The sequence below is a fragment of the Meleagris gallopavo genome, chromosome 28, assembly GCF_000146605.3.
Source record: "Meleagris gallopavo isolate NT-WF06-2002-E0010 breed Aviagen turkey brand Nicholas breeding stock chromosome 28, Turkey_5.1, whole genome shotgun sequence".
In the NCBI taxonomy this organism is placed as follows: Eukaryota; Metazoa; Chordata; class Aves; order Galliformes; family Phasianidae; genus Meleagris; species Meleagris gallopavo.
In genome coordinates this window covers 897,483-919,418 of record NC_015038.2, presented here as the reverse complement: position 1 = coordinate 919,418, position 21,936 = coordinate 897,483, and the positions used below count along the sequence as shown (strand labels likewise).

The 21,936-nt window shown below is 46.0% G+C and overlaps 1 protein-coding gene across 2 annotated transcripts; it reads right to left on the bottom strand.

The window, feature by feature from the left end:
• Window positions 1–89: 89 nt before the first annotated feature.
• BRPF3 (bromodomain and PHD finger containing 3) lies at window positions 90–17,797 on the bottom strand. Of its 2 annotated transcripts, XM_010724091.3 has the most exons (13): window positions 16,365–17,797; window positions 15,200–15,356; window positions 13,639–13,770; window positions 12,429–12,557; window positions 11,742–12,054; window positions 10,482–10,748; window positions 9,836–10,327; window positions 7,716–7,809; window positions 7,592–7,627; window positions 6,258–6,355; window positions 4,899–4,996; window positions 3,449–3,603; window positions 90–2,360 (listed from the first exon to the last, which is right to left on the bottom strand). In XM_010724091.3, exons 1-13 carry the CDS (start codon window positions 17,747–17,749, stop codon window positions 2,177–2,179), a joined length of 3,540 nt encoding a protein of 1,179 aa, XP_010722393.1. In that variant the 5' UTR covers window positions 17,750–17,797; the 3' UTR covers window positions 90–2,176. The 2 variants fall into 2 exon arrangements, with proteins under 2 accessions (XP_010722393.1, XP_003212862.1); XM_003212814.4 differs by lacking the exon at window positions 7,592–7,627 and having other exon boundaries at window positions 16,365–17,796.
• Window positions 17,798–21,936: the final 4,139 nt, after the last annotated feature.

Here is a 21,936-nt window from a genome sequence, read left to right as displayed (position 1 = left end):
CTCAGCAGGGATGTGGCACTGAGCAGAGCCTCCACACACCCCAGGATCTGCTGCCATCATCGCATACCCGAGAAGCACAACAGAAATCCTTTTTTTAATACTTTAGAACATTTATTTCTCAGAGAGAAAATATAGTCTCAGACAGTCAGATTATAGTAGGTAAAATTAGCTTTTTTTTTCTTTACAAGCATAGATTTTCTTATTACCTCTCTTATACCATCTGATATAAACAACTCTAGAAAGCAAATAAACTCACTTTCTACAATAAATAGAGCAATCTGTGCTTTACAGCAGTGACAGTCACGTCTCGGTCCCGTAGCAAACAGCAGATCAGCCAATTCCCATTCTAAAATGTCATTTAAAAACAACCAACCAACCAAAAAAATAATAATATCCCAAATTCTGAAAACATATACACAGGTCACAAGTCCACAGCTGAGTTACCACCCAGAAAAGTGTATGTTCCTTTAAATAAATTACACTGTGTGCATATAAAAGATCCAGCAACACGACTGAGGACTTCAAGAATGGTGACAGTAAGTCTGAATAATTTAGAGCAGTACTGTACAACTATATACACAACATTCTTCCCTCGCCACACTCCATAGGCATTATTATTATTACTATTTTTACAAAATCCTACGCCCCTTCTCTATATGGGAAAGGAATCTTTCATAAAGTGTGGCTCCGTGTCCCAATGTATAAGAATTGGTATTTCTAAAAAAGTAGACCACGTAGAAATGGCAGTGATTACTCCCCACTATTCATTATTATTATTTTGACCCCACATTCTCTTCAGTATGAAAAAGTTAAAATAATAAAAAAATACCGAGTTAAAAAGCAAAATGGTGATATTCAATCTACAATCTTGCTCTGCACCTTTGGTTCTTAAAATGGAAAAGCAAAAAAAGGGGAACACACAACAGAAGAGATCAGAGAAATTGTAAGTCCTTGGCTAATAGAAAAGGTTTTGTCATCTGTTTCCAAACATTGGCTGCCCAGTTCTGCAACGCAAACTCAGAAAGTAAAGAGGGGCTGCAGCAGAGCCAGGCTGGTTTGTTTCTTAATGGATGACAACGCTGGAGACCCACACACCAGGAAGGGATGCACGTACGTGAGAGAAGGCAAAAAGGCAAAATGGTCGTGTGCTCTACTTAGTGCTCGGTTTCAACCCAAACCAAGCCAGAGGAGAACTTGAAAGAGACAGAAAAGAAGAAAGGAAGAGGAGCCTGACACCAAATGTGCATCCAGCAACACAAGCGATGCGTCTCCCTCCAACCCTGATCAACCTCAGTGCCTGCAGAGCTGCTCCAGCACAGACACCTCCAGAATCAGCTTTGTTTCTTCAGAAAAAGAAGTTATCTTTGCTTAGACTCAAGGCTGTACTAAACCATGATATGAACTGCTACTGCAATGAGCACAGTCACAGAAATCAGAATTCAAGTGTGAAACTACCAAATACATTTCTAGGCCATAAATGCACACCAAAAAACACCACAGGAAATTTGTTTTTCATATTTAAAGCTCTGTGCATCTGCATGTATGTGTGCAGCAGAGGGGAAAGTTACCAAAATATCTCATTTCTAAATGCAATGCAAGAAATCTAACGTAAAAGCACTGTGAATGTAGGCAGGAAAATCATGATACTGCCTCCCAGCTACCATTTCTGTGACATGATGGGACAACTGATTTCATTTAAACTGATTTCATAGAAGAACAAAAAGGCCAGTGAGGGCCAGGTAAGTTTGGCACAAGAAAGTCCAGCTGGGATTTCTGTACAGGATCCTGGTTTGCTTACAGAGGTGATGGGCTCAGGGAACGACTCGGGGCTGACTGACACCCGAACTCCTGGCAGCACGGGGGAGGCAGCAGCAAAGAGCGTGCATGAGGTCCAAACATCGAAGTGCTGAGCTCTGCTGCACCAGCTCACCACGGCTCCTGTCACCCAGCAGCTTCTCCTAACACCTTACTCCTGGCCCTGCAGACTCTACATTTCATCTCCTGCCAGCTCTTCAGCAAGACACATTCAGAAAGAAGCTGGACAGGCGTTTTGGCACATCGCAGGTACCTCGGGGAGCGCTGCCAAGTGCTGGAAGGCGGCGCGCTTTGGCCGCTCGGTGCCAGGCTCCCTGTGCTGACAGACAGCGACGTCTGGAGGACCGGCCGCCCCAACCCATCACAGATAACTGGACGGAACAAAGGGATGATCTCCCCGCACACGGCTCATGTGAACCATGGCTCTGTCATATGCCACCTGCACGGACTTGCGGATGCTGGTTTTTCTTCCTTCCATCATCTTTAGCTTGTCCACAGTGTCATCTACGCCCAGAGGGTACACCTTGTCACGTGGAAGCCACTGCCTGCAGCAGAGAGGAGAGCACAAAACCCTGTCACCAAGGGCATCGGGAGAGGGATGGGGGAAAGGAGAGCAAATACCTGCAGGCCTCTTGCAACGTGATGGCTGAGCTCTCTGCAGGAGGCCGGCTGCTCCACGTGCCTGGCTCTACTACGTGCTGCACGGCTGCAGCAGGCCAAGGGATCTGCCCAAGAGCCACCAAGACGTGGCCAAGTACTCCAGCCCCTCAAGCACTCCACAGATCTCAGGAGCAATTAGTCACTGGTCACTGTTCTCCCCAGGAACAGATACTTTCATGAGATTTACTTTTTAAAATTAACCCCCTACAGTAGTGCTATGAATGCTTAAATGCCAGCATTGCCCTCTTGCATGAGCACCAATTTCTCTCCACTCTCCTTCCTCAAGCCTTTCAATTCTCCTTAGAGCTCCAGGGGAAACTTTCGTATCCCACAGAGCAGCAAATACAGGGAATTCCATGATGGAAAGTAAGTATTTAATCACCGAGAGAGCTCTGCTTTCCAAGAGCCTGTAAGCACTACGGCTGGGGTGAGTGCAACTGCCTGAGTATCTTCCAGAAACAGGCAGCTTTCAGTACAGACACCCCATGTCCACACTGACCCAAAACAAGTCTCAAGTTGCAAGTGCTTAGCCTGTACCAAGTCTTTGTTGTGCACTCATTAGCCCAGGTTAAGTATCACACTAAGAAACATGGCATCTTTCTGAATGAAGTCCAGCCCCTGTGAGTTACATATATCTCAGCTCAACGCATTTTACAGCCAGCCAACACTGACAGCCCAGGGCTCTTCATGTGCTTCAGTAATTTTGTGGTGATGTGATCTCTAGGTTGAGGACGTTGTGCTGTTCACCATGGAAATGGAGCAGTCAGATGTCCCGTTCTTGGGACTGGGAAAAGCAGGCCATCTTCCTCATTTAGACTTTTCTTGACAACTGCATATTTAAATTTGCCAATTTCCATGAAACATTACCATAACAATGAATCCTGTGTGTTCCCCTATACACAAAGATTAAATTAAAACATTCCTCTCTGCCATGGCACTCACCAGAGGCCCCAGCCTGTCTGCATCCACTCACCAGGTTCTCTTGTTGTCGAAGAAAAGGACAAGGAAGAGCTTCTCGCCTGCCTCTGTCTGCCTCTGCTCCCCCAGCTTCAGCACATCCATGGGTGGGACTGGGATGGGGACTCCATTGTGGAGCAGCCCCTCACGTGGCATCTTGGGATCAATTATCTGGTGACACAGGAAGGACATTTAAGCACAAACCCTTTCAAGAACTGCAGAAAATGCGTTCTTTTTCCTGCTCTTTCAGTTTATCCAAGCTAGATTATTAAAATCCACTTAGGAAAATTCTTTACAAAGAGACACTGAGGCAGAGCAAGCAGTTTTGCTCACCCATCCTATCTTCAAGGCTTCCCCTGTGGAAGGGAAACCAGTCAGTCCAAAAACCAAGCATGTGAACTTGGAAAAAGGGAAAGGATGTAGGTACGTGGTTCTGTGTGGATATAGGTGCACATATGATTAGTAATTTAGTACAAAGTCAGCACTGTGTTCAGCAAAGGCCTTCCCTCCCTCTCTCCAAACTTGCACAATAAATTCAACATCACTGCTGCACTCAGGAGGCATAACATTATTTCACAACAGATCCATTTTGGTGCAGTTCTATTGGCTTCAGTGGCACTGCTCAGATTTGTACTGTTACAAGATGTGAATCAGGCCTGATGTTTTAAGAGAGTTGACAAGCAATGTCAGCTTTATCAGACTAGGGGATCGCACACGTCATTTCATAGAGAAATAACACCAGATGCATTCTCAGTTCTCCCCATACAAAGCAAAAATGTCTATGTCCAGCATTTGTGCTGTACAATGACATACGAATGAAACAACAAAAGATGGATTCAGTACTAGATCTTCCCTTAGCTCCTAAGGGCTCGACAAAGCAGCTAAGCTTTGAAACCAGCCACCTGTAGGAATTTATTAAGACACTCCACCAGATTGCTCTAAAAATACCTCATTTTTGGGCAACCTCACCATGCTAAAGCACAATTTAACTTCAGCTGTAGCCACAGCATCTGGTGCACAGGATCTGAAAATGCTTTGGCTGGTCAATACAGCAAGCAGATCTGTAGCTGTTCTCTCCTCTGGGTTCCTACCTAGGATAAAAGCATGGGCATGGTTCACTCTTCTAGCAGAACCTGCCCTTTCTGATAGTATCAGACCTGTATGCAGCCATGGCCACACACACGCTGTGTCAGCCCATACATGTTGGCAGAGTGGACTGCAGAGTGAACAGGAGAGGAAAGACCTTCTCCTGTCCCTGGCACCAAGAGATCAAAGCTTTGTGAATCCTCTCCAATGCTCTGAAACAATGAGCACAGGAAAAACTAACAGTGCAAACGGAAGAAAAAAAAAATAACAGCCACGTGCTACATGGTTTTGGGAAGTTTTCCTTTATGTCTGGCTACACTGCTGTGTTTTGGGCTGCCTGCACTGCTGCTACAGACTGCAAGAGAGCAGAAGGTACTCACCAAGGCAGGGTAGGAGGGATAACCACGGCACTTAGCCCACACCAGCTCCAAGGGCTCCAGCTCAGCCTGACTCTCAAAGGACATCAGGAGAGTTCTCCCTAAAGAACAGAAGAATACAGGGCTTAGGAGGGCCCAAGGCTCACCAAGCCAGATCTGTCCTCAGTGAAACTGAAGCTGTATCTGAGATTGCTTTGGGCCACTGTTCAGAGAGCTCTTTTTCATTCCTCAAAAATGCAAATACCCAGACTGCTGCGATGTCACTGGCTTTGGGACTTTGATTCTAGCAGGAAATGCCTGGTTCTCAATTGACAAAAGTGTTAGCTAACCATTTTTTCAGACTCAGGTCAGAAATGTTGCAGGAGATCCTTTCAAGACACAAATAACTCATCTGCTAGTTCCTGGTCAAGGAGCAATCTTTCCTTGCTGCAAATCTTACAGCAAGCAGTGTTTACATCCCGGGGAATGGACGATACACTGACTTCACCAGAAGTCAAACTGAATCTAGAAAACACTGAATACAACGAATGTACAGCCAAGCCAGATCTGATGGGCTTCACCACTATTACATGACAAACATATTCATCTGTTAATGAAATAATCTTATACAACACAGAATGATATGATAATACCATTATAATTCTACCAACACCAGCCCCTCTCTGTAAGCTTCTCTCTAAAGCAGGGCGGTGAGCACACAGGGTGCAGGCAGTCAAGGGATTCTATCTTAGATCCTGTGGGAGGAGTCAAAGCTGAATTCTGATTCAGCAGCACCGTTGTAAACCTGCAATAACTCTATCAGTGACAAACCATAACCAAGATGAGAATCTGGTCACATGAGTGCTGCTACATCAGTGCATTGCTTTGGGTAACATTAGAGGAGTGTGACTTAGTTATACTGCTGCACAGCACAGTCTGACAAAGATAATGACTTTGTTACCAAGTCCTTGAAAAGAAAGATAGCAATATGACAGGAAACAGCTACGAAGTCATCTCCAGAGAGACATCTCTTAGATTTACTGCTTGTATCGCAGCGTCATGAAAGAGAACTAGTTGTAAATCTGGGGAGGGCAGTGCCAGGCACATTACCCCAGACTAACAGTAAGCACCTATCTGAGGAGAATTCAGGGCACAGGCAACCAGCACAGGTGAAAGCAGAAGAAAACACGCAATAGCCTAAATTAGCCAGAAGCAGTGTGTTAACACAACGCAGGTCAGCATCCTGACTACGTAACCTGCAGGACTGGTTTCCAACATGCACTGAGACCTGCTTCCCTGGTTCAGGTAGGATGTCAGCTCTACTGTGCTGCAGGACATGACAGAGGTGTTCTGTAAAGCAGAGCTCCTGTGAGCCATTCTCACCTGAGCTGCTGTAATCGGAGTCTCCATTCACACCTTCCAAGAAGGGCACCCGAGAAAGAGCTGGCTTCCCTCGACTTCGCTTAGGAGGCATCAAACCACTGCCAGAATAGGGAAAAACAGATCACCCTTAAAAACACAGCCAAGTAAACCGTCCCCAGCTGTTTATAATTTAGAAGTTAACTGCACTAATGCATCCCTGATGTGATAAGAATACTGAATACCTGAGCACAATGTCTCCCCTGGTGCAAGCAGGGCATCATCTCAGCTTTTCCATGAGCAGCGAAGGGGGCCAACAAAAGCTTTGTTGTTAACACAAAGAAGGAACCCAACAAAGGCTTCGTACTGCACGGCTGACACAGTGATGTTCAGAAGTCACATGAGCTCACTCAGTTGTGCACAGACTTCAAAGAGGACAGAGTAACGCTCCAACATCTGCTATCTATCAGCAACTGAACTCTCAGTCCACAGCCTAAACATGCTTCCACTTCATTATTACAAACATCTCAGAAAATGATCTCCATCTGAAGCAATCATGTTTTTTCCACTTACTGTAATTCTTTTTCACAATTTTCTAAAAACCACCCCAGTCTGAGTGGATTTGATACTCAAAAAGAGTGGAGAAAAAGCAGTAAACAGAGCTGCTCATAAATGGAATAATCGTACAAGTTATCCAGGAGACATAAGCTTGTTTTTTAATTCCTTGTTTTGTGGGTGTAGCATAGCTCTAACGTAATTTTTGCTACGTGAATTGCTTGCAATTACCATAATAAGCACTTATATAGCACTTTTTGTCTTCAAAGTACTTCATAAACACCAACTAACAAGCCCCCACACTCCCATGTGAATTCAGATTTTCCTCTCTCATTTCCCTGAGGTAAATATGGTGGATCCATGAGGTCAAGACGTGGTTTTAAAGTGAGCTTCTGGCTACTGGTCCTGTTTGGAGTTCGTCCTCACTCCATGAAGGATTTCAAGGGCCCCCACGGCACTACAGCTATGCACAGATCCACGTCTCTCCTTTTTGTACCCACTGAGGCAGCTCCTTGCCTAACAATACTGTACTGAAATCATTTTGTGGGAGATCTGCACCTTGTACAAGAGGCAATGACGACTTGTCTGAACGTTTGGGCACAAAGCACATAGCAACGGGGAGAAGGCAGTGAATGTTCAGTTTCACCTGCAGTGCTGGGCTGGTCATTTGAGACCAAAGGGTTTTGCAGCTCCGGCTCCCAAGAAGCACAGGAAAATACGCATCAGCAAAGAGAACATACTCATACTGAGAAGCAGAAGTGTAACAGACACACTTTAAGACCAAGCACTGTTTTGAGACTTACGGCATAACAGGACAGCATGGAGCCTGAAAAGCTAAGCTGTAAGCAAAGAAGTCAGATGACAAAAGTCAGACCAATTAATCCAGAAAGGAGGTATTCTGGGGAAGAGCTGAGCACAGAGTCTTACCTGCAGGCTTCAAACACCAGCCCACTGCCCACGCTAGGGCTGTGCTCAGAGTCTGCGCTGCTCTCTGCGTGCTTTGCAAAGCCGTTGGTCACTCCTGCCAAGGAGACAAATGGGGACCAGCTCAGAGAACACCAACACCACACAGATACCACCAAGGCTCTGGAAGCATCGCTGCCTGATGATCTGCTTCCAGAAAGGCAGGATCAGCCACAAAGATGCTGAGTGCTTTAAAAGGGGAAAAATTCTGCATTGAGTTCTCCAGACTCAGCTGGAAGCAGAAGGTGACTAATGAAAATTATTTCTACTCCCCACGCATGAAAAACTAGGCAGCTTTTGAAGAAGCAAGTGCTAGAAAAGCACTGTTTGGGGACAGCAAAGGAGCCCACGGGTTCATCGAATGCCCAAAAGCCACACAAAGGGGAAATACATGCCAAGGCTACTACTATTTTTCCAGCTTTAACTAACACAGGGAGCACACTGCTGGGAAACACCTTGTTCTGACAATCCTGATCACCTTGACCTGCTTCTGCAGTAACACAGATTTGACATACCAGACACTCCCTCAGTTAGGAGACATCAGTTGTGTTTGAAACAGTGGAAGGAACTGAATCACAAAAGCAGTGCTGCAATTTAGGAAAAAAAACCTGCTTCTTCAGCAGGGAAAAAACATCGCTGCCTAATTATCAGTGATTTTCTTGTGCCATGCCTACATTATTCCATTTTTAATCTCAGCTTCTCTTTCTAAGCTTTATCCACTGTGAGTAACTCCTCTTTGCTTTTTGTATTGGCAGGCAACAACAGCAAGTCCCTGTAACACTATAATGTGATGGAAAGTACAGTAATAATAGCAGGGTGGTACAATCCTAGACTGCAGCAAATAAGGATAAGCCCAAATGTAGCAGCCACAAATGCAGAAATGAAGGAAGAAAAGCTGCCTACCTTCAGAAGGCCTCAGGTAGGCATGTATCTCCAGAAAGATACCCTCACCTTCACTGCCAACCCTTAAATGAGGTCTGAGAATGGGTGGATCCTGGCTCCACTCCTTCCAGTCAATCAGCTGCACTGCCTGCACCTGAGCTCTCCTGGTTGACCCTGCCTCCCCACCAGCTGCTCCATCACTGCTTCAAGCCCCAACTTAGCATTTCCACCACAGTCCCTCCACCAGCAGCTTCTCTTTGGAGAAGCTGTTTGCGTCTCCTTTAACCTGTTCAGGTGAGTCATTCCCAGTGTTCAATTGCTTTCCTCCCACTCTGTTTGCTAACAAGCCTCTGACAGCCAAGTAACTTTAAGAAAATATTTGAAGTATGAGCTAGTTCAAGTATTTCACGTGGGAACTGTCCCACAATGGCAGTTAACAAAGAACTGAAAAGCAATCACACTGTTGTCATTCAAATGTTCCTTTTTACCACATGTTTTTCTAAATTTGATCTCAGATGTTTGCAGGTCAAATTTGAAAAGAACATGTTCGGTCTTCCCAATAATTTTATCTCAATCTCAGAACTGAGGGTTACGGCTGGTTTAAAAGCAATGTTTACCATCTCATTACTGTATTGGTCCAATGCACACTTTCAACCAAAGGCTCCTTTCTGCAGCAAGAAACTCATTCCTAAAAGCAGCCTATGCAAACGTTCCCATGAGTGCAGGAATGCCAACATTTCTCATCCCTTACTGGAAACACCAGAGCCTTTAGCCAGGCCATTCAGCATCTTTGCAGGCACCTGTGCATGGTGGCTTGCCCTACCTAAACTAAGGTGGAAGACTTTCTTACAGTAACCCTGTTATAACTGGCAAAAAGAAGAATGAATTGTGACCCACCCTGGATTTCATCTCGTTATTAAATATCTAAACCAGAGGTGTCTATAGCTGAGCTAAGTTACCACAAACTCCATGAACAGTCAGTGCAGAATAAGGGTGCAATTCATTACAGACATTTCTTGTCAGCTCTTTGTTAGGAATCTGCGGAAGAGAATGGGCTTTTCTCAGGCACCTCTGGTTATGGCAACTGCGTCTCCTCCACACAGAGTTTCACATAAGCAGTTCAGACACAGTATTCCTACTCTCTCAGCTCTAAATTTGCAGTTTCCATGTGGACAAAGGGAAGATAAATCCCATGGAATCACCTCTCTGCCCTGCCTGCCTGGGTGACTTCTCTCCATTGCTCTCGCTGTAATTCCTGCCCTGTGGCCGCTTCCGGGTTTGTCGCTCCCCATTGGCACAGGAGGGCAAAAGCTGCTCGTGGTCCTCTCCATTCTCCAGGGAGCAGTCCAGGCCTTTTTGCAGCTTCACCCCATTTTTAGCTTTTTTAAAAAGAACAGATGTCCGTCGGCCCACGCCACTGAAGGGGGGGCTCATGAGGCTGTCTGCAGGTGGCAAGGTGAGTCCGTTCAGGCTGCTGTCACTGAGCAGGCGCTGGAAAGCTTGGCTCTCCCGCTGCAGTGCCTTCTTGTCAAAGAAATCCCTGTCTGACAACACCTTCTTCTGCAGCTGGTTCAAGGTCTTGCTGTCATGGATGGGTTTGAGTTTCGGAGGGTCCTGCAGTGATTCCAGATCTGAGAAGGAGGGTGCAGGTCCTGTGGGCTCCAGGGTGGGAGGATGTGGGAGCTTGGCATCATCTGCAAAAGGAATAAAGAATCCACTTGAACATTTTAGAAAGAGTTATTCCTAAAGCTATCAAGACCACTCCTGTCCCTTTAGTATGAACAGCAGGTGTTGCTTGCTGACATGCACTAAGAGAACTGGAGGTAGTACCCTGCTACAACGTCTCACCTCTGTCCCCTTCCTCGTCCTCTTCTCTCGACGTTTTATCCAGCCCCTCTTCCCACAGAACAGGCTCCCCGTTGGCCATGGTCCTGCTCTGCTGCTGGGCCAACTTCTGCCGAACGGAGTTGATCTCCCGTCTCAGGAGCCGCATGCGTCGTGTCCGGGCGCCGCTGGACCGCATAGGGCTCACTATGTCCAGCTTCTCAAGCAACTCCTTCAGCTGGGCCTCCAAGGTGAGGTGAGCCCTGTTCTCCGGCAGGAGGATGTTGTCCACTGCATCAAAAGAAATTGCAACAGTGAAGGGAAAGAGCATGGCTTTTTGGAGAATGGAACTCCACTCGTGATATTTGGGACCACAGCCATGCCGCATTACCATCAATGCTATTTATGAACCAATTGCTTTAGTTTGGGTATTTAGGAATTGTTAACTTTAGAGTGCAGACTTCCTTCATCAGGTAACGAGCAGCTGAATTAACTTGCACTGCCTTCCTGCTCCCATTACTGCCCAGACACAGCAGCTGAAGAAGTGTCTGCAACCTACACAAGACAGCTTGCAGTCCTTTGCAAAAATGAATGGGAATGGAAGGTCTTCCCTAGGACTGCTTGGGTCCTAGTACCATAATCCCATATCATCCCCTTCCAGCCCATAGTAATCCATCTAAACTAGTTGGCCTACTCCGTGTCAATTTGCTACCTACCGTGAAATGTTTTGCACCTCCTGTGCAATCCTAGAATACAGGTGAAATCACGTCAGTTTTTCCATTGTGTTCTCCCTGATTATTTGCCACGTTTTAACCAGGAGAATCACAGAAATGGAGAAGGAAAATAGCTTCACCTCAGCCCCTGAACAACACAGAACTGTCTTCATAATAAACTGCCACAAGAACACAATGATCACTGCTCTGATTTACATGGAAACATACGATCTTTGCTCAGAACAAAAAACTCTAGACCCACATTGCACTCTTCTTTAACATACTAAGTTTGTAATACATCCAAGGCAGATATCAGATATCACAGGCAGATAAAATACTTTCCTGATGCAAACATGCACTAGAAGAGCTGGAGCTAAATTGCACCTAGCTCCAGCCTGCCTGAAATCCTGAGGCTATGAAGGAGTCAGATGCATGCTTATGTACATGGATGGATGGAAAAATCCTGTTTTGTTGAACGACCATTATGATTTTCACACAAACTGAATGACACGCTCAGAACAAGGTACACGGTTACGATCTGTCCTGAAAATGAAGGTTAATAAATACTCACCATCCGCCCAAGAAAAGCGGTAAAAGTCCTCGGTTTGGGGTGACTCGGGCAGGTGAATCCCCACATCAGTGTCAAAGCCAATGCTTTCAGCCTGCCGCCGCACGTGACGCAATATCGCTCCTCCAAGGTCTCTGAGCCGGACAGCTGCTCGGTGGAAAATCGTGTCTTTAGCATTATACCTCATGCAGTTGGTAACTATAAGGTTAAAGTCTTCCTCAAACTCATCCAATGTTCGGTACAGGTGGGACTCCAGCTTCCGCCTCATGGTGGAAAAATCCATTGGGTTGGAAATGAATTCCAGGTAATCTGGAACCTAAACATATAAAACCTGTACAATTACAAAAACCATTTACTAGCCAACTAGAGCGCACCCATCATAAGCACTCTGAATGCCCTTTCCACCTGCAAGGGACAATGCCAGCACTTTACTTCTGTGTCATCCAGTCAAGGCACACATATTGTCTCTCCAAAACATTACTTATCTGAGATGCACTGAAGCTTCCAAAAAACAATACCTTATTTTGGCCTAGAAAGATACCCACACTGTGAGTCCTCTGAAATATTCTTTAGTCCACCAGCAGCTTGGGATAAGGTGGTTTGTGCTTCCCGAACTATGACAGTACATGAGTTTGTGCCCAGCAATATCTCATCTCCGACCCATCAGACACCCCTAGGAAAAAGACTTGCCTCGTTCAAGTTAACAGGCTCTGCAAAGATCTGGGCAGCATCCTTTTCCTGCAGCAGGTCCAGTGTTGTGCGCAGAAGTACATTGAATGGCGTCAGCCGTAGCTCCATAGCAGCCTGCTGAACCTTCACCTGGGAACAGGAAACAGCAATGAGCACAGTTATCAAGGATGGGACAAGCAAACTATTTTCTTCTGGTTTCTCCTGAAACATCAACTCAGCTCCACTCAGTGGTGGAAACCTTGGGTCATCATCACACCACTGGCCTGCAGACTCACTGTTGAAAAATTTCTGGCAAACAGCTTGTCCTCTCCTCTCCCTGTGCAGGATGCACATTAATAGACAGCAAAGTAGACTCTAAACTTTCTGTATGAGGAACTCCTTTTGATTCAATCTCATAGAGCCAAAACAAGAGGACACACTATGAAATTACAAGATAATACATCTAGAAATGAAGACAAGATGCTTTTTGTGCTGGTAAATCATCCTGTGGAACTCCTTATCTTGAGATTGGCACTACAATGCCAATTAGCAACATTATAAAAAAGTTAAAACTATTTAGGCATTTACACAAACAACAATATTCATAATTAGAGCAGTGAGCACAAAGCTTAAGATACAAGATCTCACACGTCAAGGCAGGGCCAAACAACACCGGTTTGGAGCAAGCAAGTTTCCCAACAGATTTTTTACACTCTGTGGGTTTTCTAATACTGTTTTGATTTCAAGGAAACAATTTGTAGCATTGGTTTGATCTCTTACTCTGCGACTCCACTCAAAGGAGATTGGAACAGGATAATAGCATTTATTTCTCTTTTAACGTTTTAGTTTCTTTGATCTTATATTCCCTCATCATATCATTAAATCAACCACTTCAATAGCAAAGGAAAGCAAGTCTGTGTACACAAAGCAAACTGCATTTACTAGGACGTGCTTAGCAACCAGGCAGCATCAAAAAGAGAAAAACTGCTTCTTCTCAAGAAGGGATGATAGGGGTCGGGAATATAATTTGCCATTAGTTATGCAAATACACTTTCCCAGCACTCTGCAGCCCAGCACTGATTCTGAGGACGGAGGCTGGGCAGCACAAGCCTGTGACTGAGGGACAGACAACTGCTCTGCACATCCAGAAGTCAGGAAAAGAGAAAGAGGCTCCACAACACGTGGTGCTTGTATGGTGCTGAAGAGCAACTCGACAGCCAAAGCTACCTACCTGCTCCCGTTTGAGTTTTTCCCTCTTACGGATGAGCTCAATGAGCAGCCGGGCCCTCTCCAAGTCATGCCGTAGTTTCTGCCAGTATTTCAGCTCTTCCTTCACTGCACTCGTCTTCTCATCCTGCTCCTTCTGTAACACATAACAGTGGGATAAGATGAGGACACAACTGGCTTCCTTTGTTTTCTCCTCTTTTATAGGTGTTTTCTCCATGCTCTCATAGTCTTCCTCTTCTCTACTTGTCTCGTTGTTCAGATTATATCACCTCCTTCTCACAGTGTTTAGCTGTAGAACACACAACATCAGCCTTTCTGGATTTTACATTATCTCAGAAGTTAGGCCCGAGTCATACTGTAGCTACACTCCAAGAACATACTGCGTGCTTATTTACACTCTCCCTGCCTTTATATCAAAGTTAATTACAGAGGCTGGAAATTCTTTCTGTTGGCTGTTACACATTGAAGAAGCAGCCCAAAGGGTTTACAGTACAAACTCAAGGCAGGCAAAAGTATGGCAGAAAAAGAAAGCTATTACTGTCCTTGAGGAAATAGAGCCACAGAGAGATTCACCAAAACACAGAGGAACAGCTAAGTCGGGGAGATGAGCTAACAGTTTCCAGGACACAGTTCGTTGGTTTCACAATGTAGTTCATCCTTCCCTTCCTCAATCTGTAGCTTTCCAAATGGTTTTGAGGCTATAGCTGAAGTGTATACATTTTTGCACGACTGCCAAGGGAAGGATGAAAAATGCTTCACATGATCTAGATGGCGTATATTTATAGAACATTTGTTTTTATGAACTTGCTTATGGTAAGTACTTAACTTAATGCACCACGAAAATGTCGAACTTCCCCAGGCTTCAAACTGATGAGTGGGAAATATTTTCTTTATTATTCATCCAGAGCAGTCTTTACGCAAACCAAAAATCTATAAACTCCTGCAACTACAGTAAGAAGATGGTGTGCAACACGCACAATAACTAACTGGCTGTGTCACGGGGTAGAGTGTCGGTATTTCATTACTGCACCAACTGCTCGTGCCAAACACAGTACTGTTTTACAGCGTCAAGGGACCCTGGATGCCAGGTCAGAGGAAGGACAGAAGGCCAGAGCTAATGATTATGTCTAAACTTGCTTATGAGTGTTCATGGAAGGGTCAGAAATTCAAGCTGCAGGAAGAATGATCCAAACTGGAATTTGGCCAGGACTCTGGAGCTAACACCCATTTTCTCAATGAGTGCCTCTTTAATCACTAGTGAGGAATGTGGTTCTTTGACTCATCTGACAGATCAGGCCAGCAGGGGCCCATCATGCCTTTGCACAATCCTAAGTCTCCTGACTCAGGTGGAAAACTCTTACCTGCTGGCTCATCAACACCAATTCTGGTGACACCGTGACATCCCACTGATACACTAACTCAGATATTAGCAAACCAACAGGAGAACAAGTGACTCAAGAAGAGCTATTGTTCTCTGTTGTTAAAACTCTCAAAGGGCTTTCCCATTCCTAATTCCTGATGCTTGCCATGCTCTGGAGTCAGGGGACAGGCTGGCAGAGCTGTACCTGCTCAGCATTCCTCTGGGACTGGAGATGTGAGTGCAGACGTCGGATCAGGGGCACCCCATTCCTTGCCTGCCGCTTCAGCAGCCAGTAGTTGTGCAGCCTCTGCATGAACTGGTTCTTCCGCTGGAGAGAGATGCCCCTGCAGATTTTGTTCAGCCTAAAGGAAGCAAAGAGGTGTCATGGAAACAACTGCAAAGCAATTAGAGGCCTGGTGATACCATCTGGCTTCCCAACGATGCTTTATGGCGTGCAGCTTTGTGGTGATCTGTGCTCTGAAACACACCTGCAACTGGAACCATCTGGGGCCTCTAAATTGTGAGGATATATATACTTACTTTTCAGACTACAACCCTATTTCAGCAGCAGTGAGGCTGGAGGTTCTAACTGTAGTTGCCACAGCAAAGTACGCAATCACCAATTCAGCTCTAAGCATTAACTTCAAAACTATTTTCAGTGCCAGAAGAACTTGACTGGGGTCACTGTGATGTTCTTAAGCTGGACTCCGGGACAGGAGCCCAACAATAATACAGTACCTATTTTAATCTTTTCAAACCATTCATTAGATTATACATGGTGTCTTATCAGCAATTTTCCAAAGTTTGCCTATTGAAATACTGGCAACACATCACCACACTTCCTCAGCCACCAAACAAAAACTCAGCACTCCCTAGTTCTGTTTGAATGAGAGCTTGGAGAAAAAGTATTCAGCCAGATTCTAAGCTGGTTGCAACACTTACATGTTTAACATGTTCTGCAATAAAAGGAACAATTAAGATGCTATGAAATGAGGGGATTAAAAAAATATATATCAATAGGAAGATGACTTCCATTCAGCTGCCAATTGTAAAGCCTGATGTATTTTAAAAACATTTTCACAGCCATGTACGTAAATTTGTATCCTAGATGCGTGCTTTCCTGTTAGGTACCACCAAAGATCTGTACTTTGTAACATTTTGGGATTGTTGCTTGGCAAAGCAGGGAAACCAGTGCACAACTGGCACTTACATGGAAGAATGCTGGTGAGGAATGTTCCTGCAGAGCACAATTTGAACACAGTTACTGCTAGGTCTGGACTGGAGAGAGTGCTTCCAAGTTCAACAATGAAAGGGACCGAGTCCTCAGAACAGACCCTGTTCATCTTCTGCTGTCCAGCTCCAACACTCACCTGTAAGAGGGAATTTGTGCAACTGACACCGTGGGCATAGATGAACGCCCATCAGTCCCCTCACTGGGCTCCTTTTTGATCTTCTGCTTCAATTTCACTTGGTTCTTCTTTAGGGACCCTTTGGGAGGGCCAGAATTGCCTTCCTCCTCCCTTTCCTCCTTCACAATGCCCTCCTGCCTCTCACTGGTAGCAGCTGAATACCCTTTTTTCACTGTTCCAGGTGGGGAATGGCTCTCACAATAGGCAGTTTTACGCACAGTGAATGTTGTGCCATTGATGCTGGTTTCCCTCATGGGTTCAATCTTCATGAAGAGACCAGCCCGCTGGGCACAGGTGACATGGAAGGCAGTGTAACAGTTCACTTTGTGGCATTGGATAGCAGCTCCCATGCCCTTCTGCTTGCAGATATAGCATGTGAGCTTCCATCGAGCTGGGGGAATGTTATTTATCCCTTCAATGGGCTCCAGGAACACAGTGTTTGCAAAACAGACTTCTGGAATCCAAATGGCACAAACCACATGAGCCCAGCGGCCATCGCTGGTCTGCTTGAAGGCTCCACCTTTGTTTGGGCAGAGGACACAATCAACAGGATGGGAAGGGGACTGTAAGCAGCAGCGGCAAAGCCACTGCCCCTCAGGAATATAGGGCACACCGTAACACTCCTGGTGCACAGCCAGATTGCAGATATCACAGAACAGGATGACATTGCTGTTGTGACACTCATCGTCCATGCAGACACAGCAGAATGCATCCTCATCAATGACGGACTGCTGAGTGCTGTTGTTCCGGCTCTCAAGGTACGACTCCTTTTCCAAGCGGTCTACCAGCAGCTCAAAAGTTTCAGCAGAAACCATCCCATAACCATCATCTCTTCTCTTCTCATTCACCATTTCCAGCCATGCCAGATCCTCTTCATCCATGTCATACTCCACCTCCGCATCAAGGTCCTCAGGAGGCTTTTCAATGTATCGGTAGTAGGCGGCAGGGAGAGGAGGGGCATCGGACTGCTTGAAGGAGTCCATCACACGGAAGTTGGGCTGGGGTAAGTGTAAAGATGTTCCTGATGTGTGTCTGGAGCAGGATTCCTTCTTCTTGCCTTTGGAAGTTGTTTTCTTGGATTTTGAAGGGAAAAGGGGCTGCTCGCTGTTTTCCTTATTGCTGTTGCATTCTGTGATGTCCTGGGCAGTCAGTTCATCCTCGGTGATGATTTTTAAGGGATCGTAGATGCTGATGCGGTGAAGCCGCCCGTCGATGTCGACTTCCACGATGCGCTGGGCCTGAGCATACGTCAGCGTCTCCCGAGCGGGCGAGCACTTGAGGCTGTAGGGTGAGGGAGAACGCCAGCCCTCCAGGCTCTGCCGAGATCTTCTCTGAGGCTTCCTCATCGCTGCGGTCCACCAGAGACCCTGCAACAAACCAGGACCAGCATGAGTCAAGGAGGAGCACAGATTGAAAAACACACACAGCATCAGAATAGAAAAGCATTTCAACTAAGGGCCTCAGCAATTTCAGGTTTGCAGAGTTTACTTCACCTCAAATACGAGCAAGTATTGGATATATCAATCATTTCTGCAGTGCATATCAGAGCAGGGCACAGCACACTCCAATATTCTCTACTTGCAAGCAGGAAATGTTTCCCGTACTAACAGATGAGAAGAGTTGAAATGGGTTTTAGAGAATAGCATCTAAACACTCTGCTATGCACTGAGATCAGCAAACCATCCAGATCCTCAGAAATGCAGACAGAACTTATTAAACCTGCTTGCACAACTCAATGTTTAGTTCACACAGGGCAAGGAGTTCTCTCTGTCCTTTTGCCTGTGAGTTCTCAGCAGTGCACATAATGCACTGAATCTTAGATCTGGTTTTCCAGGCCTGAAGGAAAGTAGTCTTCCTGCCCTACAAAAGCTGAGCCCCCTGCCAATCTTTTTTTTTTTTTTTTTTTTTTTTAGTCTGAGCTCCACATGAGAACGTACACCAGCAGTGCTCCCTCAGTTCAGAAGGAAGTTCACCAAAACCTCCCATCTCACTGCCACTTCTTCCTTCACCCACACTGAGAAAGAGTTCCATGGTGAAAAACCATCTACCAGCTTTGCCCTCCTTTCTCCTGAAGTTGCAGCTGGTTTCTCACACCACCCTGCAGACAGAATGTGCACTGAGCTAACCCATGTCATCATGCAAAATGGGCAACAAAAGTCTATGAAGAACCAGAGGATGAACTGAGCAATGCAATGGGTGCTAGATGCGCATCCCTTCTTCTCTTTGGCAGGATCTACAAAGAAGTAAAAGGGAACAAGTATAGGAATGAGCAATATGGATCCAGACGGACTTACAGGCGCTAGCTCAGCATCTGCCCCTCTGAAACCTCAACCGAGCTGGTTCAGCATGCAGGATCCACGGGGATATAAGCAGGAAAGCAGCAAGACACCATCTAGACCAAGCTGTACTGGAAACCGTGCAACGGGGCTCAAACGGAGCCTTAACTAAAAGCCCAAGCCAGCTCTGCCCTCACAAACTGCTAATCAGCAACAAAGATAATCATTTGAGAGTCAGTTTCTGCCTTTAAGGAGCTGCCCAACAATGAAGCTGAGGTGTCAAGAACAGCTGGAGAAGGATGGAAAGGCAGCGGCAGGATCCCAGAGATCCGAGGGTGAAAGAGGGAAAGTGGAGAGGAAGCCAAGTGAGCAATGCAAGGGAGAAGGGCAGAGTCAGGGATGAGAGCGCAAAGCACAGAAAGCACCAGGCAGAGTAACAAGACAGGCCAAGGAAAGAGGGAGATGAAAAAAGAAAAGCAAATGTAAAATCTCCCCAAGAAGATAAGTCAGCCCAGAGCTTATCTGTTGCTATGCAGGGGCCTGAACCAGCACCTCACCCTTAGTTAGAGCACAGCACTTTCAGCCCCTTTCTGTGGGACCTGCAGACAAGAAAAAGCATTTGTATTTATCTGTCACATTATTTTTTGCTCCATGATGGACTTAACCTCACAAACATCAACTGAGTCAAAGCAAGCAGCACCACATGGATCAGTGCCTGCAAGAATTCATGAAGTTATTCCAGAAAGGAGTAACGGATTCCTGGAGACACTCTTCTCCTGGAAGCCCCTCTTATCCATGAGTCTGCCACGATACGACACTTCCACTAAGAAACAAACCGGCTTTGGAAAAAGAGTCCAAAATTTCCTTTGCAACCACAGAAATAAGCTGCAGGTGCCACTTTCAGTAAGCACTTCTCTAATGATAGCCTGAAAGCATCATTTGTTTTCAGATGTAAAATATGAGATAACAATTTACACCTGTAAACATAGACACTGGGATTTCCAGGATCTTTTTGACCTGCATACTGCAGAAGTGCAGCTGTACAGTTGCTTCAAACAGTAGGAAAAAGAGTTCTATAACCAGCATCTAGAGGCAGCTTGGTCAACAAATGGGAAACCAAGAACATCCTGCTGACATATGGCTTGGGTATAACCTGACTGGTGTAACCAAAGAAGATAGTGGGTGCAAGAAGTTATATGAGCATAAAGACAGCGGAGGATAAAGCAATTGGAATGTCCTGACCACAGCCATTATTAACATTGTGTTCAGGAAAAACAAGACATTAGCTGATGACTGGCTGTGCTGAGATGAGCAAATTTCAGCCAAACTAGCACTCCGAGGAAGGGTTATTTTACCTGCTGACAGGAAAAAGAAGAGTATGGTGTTCTTGTAGCAGCTTTAGAGAAACAGTCAGTTTACTGTCCAGAGAAATTACCCCAAGAAGGCTTTTTACCACACTAACTGGCTGCTCTAAACCAACCCATTCGTAAAACACGCAATTACTTAACACTACATAGAAGCATCTAAAACAGCACTGAAATTGCTGCCAGCCAGTACTCACTCAGTACCTGGGATAAGAATTCCAGCTCATTTCTAAAAGGCATCTGGATATCAGGAGAGACACAACTACCCACCTCCGGAAAGCCTCGAAAGCAGCAATAAAACAAATTCAGACATGCCAAGACCCTGTCACCTTGTCTGCAACACAGCAACTTCTAAGAAGCAATCCAGGAATGTTATGATCTTCTCAGCACACTTGAAAACACCTCCCTAGAGGTGTATAAAAAATCTCTCTGAAAACAGCATCTGTGCATGCTGAAATGCTAAACTGCCTTGACTTCAGCAGGGTTAAACACTCCTTCAGCCTATGCTGCTTTTGTCCTACCGTGGACAAATGTTGTTGATAAAAAAGCAGAAAGTTGAAAGAGTTGTCCTCTTGCTGTCACCAGTGTGCTTTAGGCTTTCCAAGAACACCCCATAATCCACTTTCACTGAGTATTACGCCAGGAACAGAGGGATAAGTTCCTAGAGAGCACAACTGAATGAACAACAGGGCTGTAATGCAAAAAGCTGCCGGAGCTAAATTTAATTCTATTTCACGAGTTTGTTCTGAAATGGTTCAGTTCTTCTGAGCAGCAGTTTTCATGTCTGTGGCGCAGAGATGCCTGGGGTCTGCAAAAGGGAACTAAGAAAAACAAACCCCATCAGAAGGCTCAAATTTACTACAGATAGCTTCACAGAAAAAAAATGTGAGAGATCCACATATCAAATATCATTGCAACACAGGAAAAATCCAGCACAAGTGGATTTTCTAAAAGGAGGACTAAATACTGCTGTGATCCACACTCATGCAACCAAGGACCAGAAGCATCCAGTCACACCTCAGAAGACCTCAGCCTCCTTCAACCTCTCTCCTTCCCATGCTTTCAGACAAGGATTTTCTCACTGGCAGCAGGAGTCTTTGCGAGCCTCTGAAGGATGCAAGGCTGCAGCTAAAGGCAGCGATGCTGGGGGAGCTTCCATTGCGGCGTGTGGAGATGTAGCACTGAGGGACATGGTTAGAGAGCAGACACAGGCTCAGGAGATTTTCTCCTCCTCCCACCCCTCAGCTCTGGAGGGGGGGGGGGGGAACAAACACCTGCAGAAGTGTTTAAGAAACACATCCATGAAACTAAAGCAACAATGCCAGAGGAAATGAATGGCCTGCAGCAGCCGTCTCCTCTCCAGGTTCCTCTCTCCCCAACCCAAAGCACAGTGCCACACTCCACGGCTGCACTTCCCACAGGCCCACACCACCAACACACTCCGCAGGGCTGCCGAGGGCCCACTCTCCTCTCTGATACCCACACACACTTTATGAATCCCTTCACATTTCTGTCATCGGGCGGAGATGCGGGTCGCGTAAGGCTGTGGATGAAGTGTAAGGCACAGCCTGGCTTTAAGCAGCTCTTTGAAGGAACCTGTGGCAGGCGCTGTCCCAGAGCTCCTCTCAGGAGCACTGTCAGGGCCACAGCAACCCTGCTGGCAGCGATGTGGGTCAAAACAGAGCACGGAGCGGGCACAAACACAGCGACGAACGCGCCTGTGAGAGGGTCCTTAGCACCGCGGGCCGCCATCCCCGGGGAGCGAAAAACGTCCCCGAGGAGCAGGACTCGGCCGGAAAGAGCGACAGAGTGCGCACACCAAAGCCAGGACGCTATTGGCTACCGCCAACGCCCGTCCCAGAACCACCACCAATAGCAACGCATAGCGCCGCG